This window comes from Lactuca sativa, chromosome 3 (assembly GCF_002870075.4).
Source record: "Lactuca sativa cultivar Salinas chromosome 3, Lsat_Salinas_v11, whole genome shotgun sequence".
Taxonomy (NCBI): domain Eukaryota; kingdom Viridiplantae; phylum Streptophyta; class Magnoliopsida; order Asterales; family Asteraceae; genus Lactuca; species Lactuca sativa.
In genome coordinates, this window is record NC_056625.2 from 183794303 (window position 1) to 183799654 (window position 5352).

Below are 5352 nucleotides of genomic sequence, written 5' to 3' on the forward strand. Positions count from 1 at the left end.
AGGGTAAACGTCTAGACGAACAGGTAATATATTAAGATTTATGAGAAATTGATTTATGAGAATTGGGAAATTAAGGATTATTAGCCAATCAGGTAGGATTATCAAGTTTATAGTTGTCAATTGCATACTTGAATGATTCATATTTTCATAGATTATCTATTTAATTGAATATTGAATGAATTTAATATTTTATTATCGGTTTATCTACTATGGAAACCAGTTTAATAGAATAGTGAATGAATATATTAGTTTATACTTTATAAGATTCATAGAAATCAGTTTAGTAGTTTAAATTATAAGTTTATGTTTATTGTAAAATTGTTATCAAATTATGTTTATTGTAATTGCTTGAATGTTGAAAGTTGAAAATAATGAACTTGTAGTGATGAAGTCTAAACAACCATCCGGTTATCAAAAACGTAAAAAGAGAAAACTAGATGACGAAAAGAGAAAGGTTGACGCCGGTGCTCTAGATAAGTTTATCCATAGACAACCTGTTGAAGAGCACATTGAAGAGCATTTTGAAGAGCACATTGAAGAGCATGTTGAGGAGCACATTGAAGATCAAGAGCATGTAGAAGTAAAGGAGATAGAAAAGCATGAGCCTGTTAAAGAGATTGTTGTTATATATGATCCAAGAAGGTGGGAAAAACTTAATTCTGATGAGATTAAAAATTTGGTTGAAAAAGGTCCTTAAAGAGATAATAGTATTATGTATGGTCCCTATGATAAATTTGGTAGACGATTTTCTACAGCTTTATATACAAGAACTTTATCAAATTTGGAGAAGTGTGATAGAGAATGGTTAGTATATTCGAAAGAGCTAGATAGGGTATTTTTTTTTGTTGTAAAGTGTTTAGAAAAGGGATTTCGAAAGGTAAATTGGATGGTGAAGGTTATGCAGATTGGCACCATGTTACCACTAGGGTTAAAGAACACGAAATTTCATTGGATCATCTTACAAATAGGAATAAGTGGTTTGACATGCGTAAAAGATTGAACTTGAACGAAACAATTGATAAAGTTCAGCATGAGCAGTTCAAGAAAGAAAGAGATTACTGGAAACAAGTGCTTTTAATAATTATTGCAGTTGTGAAGTTTCTTGCTAAACATAATTTAGCATTTCGCGGATCCAATGAAAAGTTGTATCAAAAAGGTAACTATAAATTGAATTTTATTTGTTCCAGTTCCACCAACAATCTTTTTTTTTTTAATTATGATGACCGATTCCACTTCTTATTTGTTAATTGTATTTAACAGGTAATGAAATTTTTTTGGGTGTCATTGAAATGTTGGAAGAGTTTGACCCGGTTATCAAAGAGCATGTGCGACGCATCACAAGTGAAGGACTTCATGTGCATTATCTTGGCCACCTAATCCAAAACGAACTAATATCTTTGCTAGCTGAAGAATTTAAAAAAGAACTTATCAAGAAGATAAAGGAAGCAAAGTACTACTCAATCATACTTGATTGTACTCCCGATTCAAGTCACCAAGAACAGATGACTATAATAGTAAGGTATTTAAAGTTATCATATAATTTTGTTACTATCGAGGAATCTTTTTTAGGTTTTTTGAATGTTGATGATACCTCCGGAAAAGAATTATTTGATATTACACTTGAGGAGTTAAAGTCTCTTGGTCTTCAAGTTGATGATATGCGTGGTCAAGGCTATGATAATGGAGCAAACATGAAAGGAAAACACCAAGGAGTGCAAAAGAGATTTTTCGATATAAATCCTAGAGCATTTTACACTCCTTGTGGTTGCCATTCTATTAATCTAACATTATGTGATATGGCTAACAAGTGTGTCAAAGGAAAGAACTTTTTTGGATTCATCCAACGTATTTATACTATCTTTGCAAATTCTACTAAGAGGTGGGAAATTTTGAAAGATAATGTTAAAGCTTGGAGTCTTAAGTCATTATGTCAAACTCGTTGGGAAAGTCGAGTTGAGAGTGTAAAAGCTATTAAACTGCAACTTGTGGATGTACGGGAAGCTTTACTTCAAGTTGGAGAAAAAGATAATGCTGCTGCAATTGCAAGTGAAGCAACTTCACTAGCAGAAAAAGAACTTAGTGACTTTGAATTTTTGGTATCAACTGTTGTTTGGTATGAAGTACTAAACCGTGTGAATAGTGTGAGTAAGAAGTTACAATCAAAGGATATGCATCTTGATAATGCCATTACAGAAATAAACAAATTGATTGGGCACTTCAAGGATTATAGAGAGATTGGTTTTTCAAAAGCGATTGTTGAAGCTAACGAGATTGCTATTGAAATAGGTATTGATCCAATATTTCCACAAAAGCGTTTGATTGAAAGGAAAAAAGGTTTGATGAGAGTTCAAGTAGCGAAGAAGTTTTATTTACACCTGAAGAGAATTTCAGAGTCAATTATTTCTTATACATTGTTGATCAAACTATTTCTTCTCTTGAGACAAGATTTGAACAATTCAAAGAGTATGATAAAGTATTTGGTTTTTTATTTCCACATAATTTGAGGGGAATTGAAGATAAAGATCTTAAGTTATATTGTTATCGTCTTGAAAAAGCACTCAAGTTTGAAGAAAGATCAGATATTGATGCCGAGGAACTTTATATGGAGTTGAAATTATTTGAGACATTGGAAACCAATGAATTTAGCAACCCTATATATGTTTTGAAGTTTTTGAAAGAACTTGATTATTTCCCAAATGCAAGCATTGCATATAGAATATTGTTGACTATTCCAGTAACGGTCGCATCTGCAGAAAGGAGTTTTCCAAATTGAAATTTGTGAAATCTTACTTACGCTCCACAATGACCCAAGAAAGACTTAGCGGTTTGGCGATGATATCTATCGAGAACGAAATCTTAGAGAGTATAGACTACGAAGAGTTGATCAACCAATTTGCAATCAAGAATGCTAGGAGAGGTTCAATGATCGTCGGTTAGCTGTTAGGATATGTTATTAGTCATTAGAATACTATGATTTTGATATATTTATTGCTATAAGGTTTATCGTCATTTTAATAAAAAAATTAGTTTACGTAATTTAATTCCTTAAATTGTTACACGTTAAGGTTTAAGGGCTTTTTTTATCCGTTTCGTCATGGGCATTTGAATCCTCAGAACCGGCCCTGATAATAGAAATCAAATTCATCAATTAACAAAAGATATGATCAAACAAACAATCATAGAGATCAAATTTTGAGAGATTATTATAAAAGGGAACGAGTCATAGATCAAAACTGATTTAGAGGAGCTACTGGAACCCGATTCAGGGCAAGAACCAACAATTCAATATTTTTAGGGCACGAACTATTCAAGATTTTTAGGGCAAGAACAAAAGGAAAAAGCTTGCTTTCGATGAGATTTGGGGGGTGTTTGGCTTAGCTTTTGAATGGCCAAAAGGCCTTTTAGAAAAAGATCATAGGCAAAAAATGTTTGGCAAAAAACTTCTAAAAGCTACTTTTGGATTTTGCAAAGAAGGAATATCAACTTTTTGGAAAAGTCAGGAAAATCTGACTTTTTGTAACTTTTCCAAAAAGATCTTTTGGCCTCTAAAAAGCTAAACCAAACACCCCCTTGAAGGAACAAAATAACTTTTTTACCTAAATGTTGTCGATGAGATTTCATGGAAGTGGAGGGCTTCACTGGTGGCGGGACTAGCGGAAGCGATGGCGGAGGCAGAGGCGCCAACGATGATGGAGGGTTGCAGGTCCGACTAGCAGTGGAAGGGAGAAGGTAAGATGCGTCGAGTGAAGTAGAATGAGAGAGGGAAAGATTCAGGGTTCACTGCAGAGTCGTTGTTGGTGATGGAGGAGCGTGAATGTCGGAGGTGGGTCTCGCACAAGATGTTTCACCGAGGGTCTCATAGGCGTTTTGTTGGAGAAGGTTGGGAGGGAAAAGCAGACTGTGAGAAATAAAAAGAGCGGAGGAGCGATGGGTAAAAAAGGAACAATTGTCTCTTATTTTTTTTTTTCAAACTCTAGTCTATATCTGAAATATTAAGAGGTTTTTTAAAAAATTAAGAGGCAAAAAATAAGATGCTAACAAACAAGCTATATCTGAATTTTTAAGAGGTTACCTCTTAATTTTTCAATTAAGAGGTAAACAAACAGGACCTACGGTCTCGTCTTTTTGTATCTCTGAATCGCAACCCCAGATATAAAAGTTACTGTGTTGTTCGAAAAGGTATATCAAACTTCATGTTTAGTGATGCCAACATTATAGGTTTAGTTGATTAAAGTTGATTGGAATGAATTCTCTGATTATCAGGTAGATAATGTAATCACCTTTAAATTTATGACTTGGGATCCAACCAACTTTCTTTTTGAATTATTTCATAAAGTCTAACGTTTTACACAATCCCCTCATTTATTTGATTCTTCCACTTCTTTTTCTCAAATCTTCTTTTAGCATCATTCCATCATGTATCACGAGCCAACATCTTATTGAGATAGTGGGAGAAAAAAAGGGACAAGATTTACAAGGTTGCTCCATTATGTAGAATCTGATTCTTGGCTCAATTGCGTAATATTTGAATCAGAATAAAAGTTATGATAAAAACAACGTATTTAGAATAACATATTTTAGTAGTCCTGAGGGGTCTAAGAAGTCATTCTAGATAGCATGCTACCTTAAAACAACAAACCAATTAATAAGACTGAAGTTAATGTGAAGATTATGTTTAGTAAAGGGTGTTTTAGTTATTTGATGCGTAAAAGACGATTGAGAAGCTTGAATACAATCTAAAGTGAACCAAAATTAATGTAACTAATTGAATATTTGTTTTACAGATTCACTGCTATAATGTAAAGTTTTTGTTGGTCAAGGGCATTTTAGTCGTTGTAGGTCTAAAACCTTACATTAAGCTTTCTATGGCCTTAGGTCTACCCCTAATCAATGGGATTTTCGTGTTGGAAATACTAAATAGGATGAACTTGATAGTGAAGAGAATTATAATCTTAAAATAGTAGTTATGGATGAAATTTTCGTGTTAGGATTTTTGATAAATTCATTGTCATTAACAATAAGTATGTCATTCGCAATATGTATGTCATTAACAATATACTATTGTCAGCAAATGATGAAATTAATTGTTCACCATATTGATTTTAGTAATGCCCACTCTCAATCTAAATTATGAAATTGCAAATGTAAATTAATTCAATGCTTTTTTTAGCATTACAAAAATATTTTTCGTTACTAAAATATTAAGTTGAGTTTTAGTTTTAAGATACATTTACACTTAAAGGCAAGGAAGCTACGTACATTGTCAATGGTTGTAACAGTGTCAAATGAAAATATGCATTTTTATGTGAAATGAGTTGTTTGTATTGGATTGATCACAACGGTTCAAAATGA

General features: G+C 32.8%; 1 protein-coding gene across 1 annotated transcript; it reads left to right on the forward strand.

Annotated features, from left to right (window-relative positions):
• Positions 1 to 352: 352 nt before the first annotated feature.
• On the forward strand, positions 353 to 2773 carry LOC111914351 (uncharacterized). Its single transcript, XM_052769862.1, has 6 exons — positions 353 to 689; positions 742 to 804; positions 854 to 1156; positions 1261 to 1473; positions 1570 to 2334; positions 2517 to 2773. Exons 1-6 carry the CDS (start codon positions 353 to 355, stop codon positions 2771 to 2773), a joined length of 1938 nt encoding a protein of 645 aa, XP_052625822.1.
• Positions 2774 to 5352: the final 2579 nt, after the last annotated feature.

Bases quoted from the DNA above. Each gene is read 5' to 3' on its own strand.
- LOC111914351 (XM_052769862.1), top strand. From the start codon at position 353: ATGTTGAAAGTTGAAAATAATGAACTTGTAGTGATGAAGTCTAAACAA. The intron at 1,157-1,260 runs GTAACTATAAAT...TGTATTTAACAG, and splicing joins TGAAAAGTTGTATCAAAAAG to GTAATGAAATTTTTTTGGGT. The intron at 2,335-2,516 runs GTTTGATGAGAG...GGGGAATTGAAG, and splicing joins TTTGATTGAAAGGAAAAAAG to ATAAAGATCTTAAGTTATAT.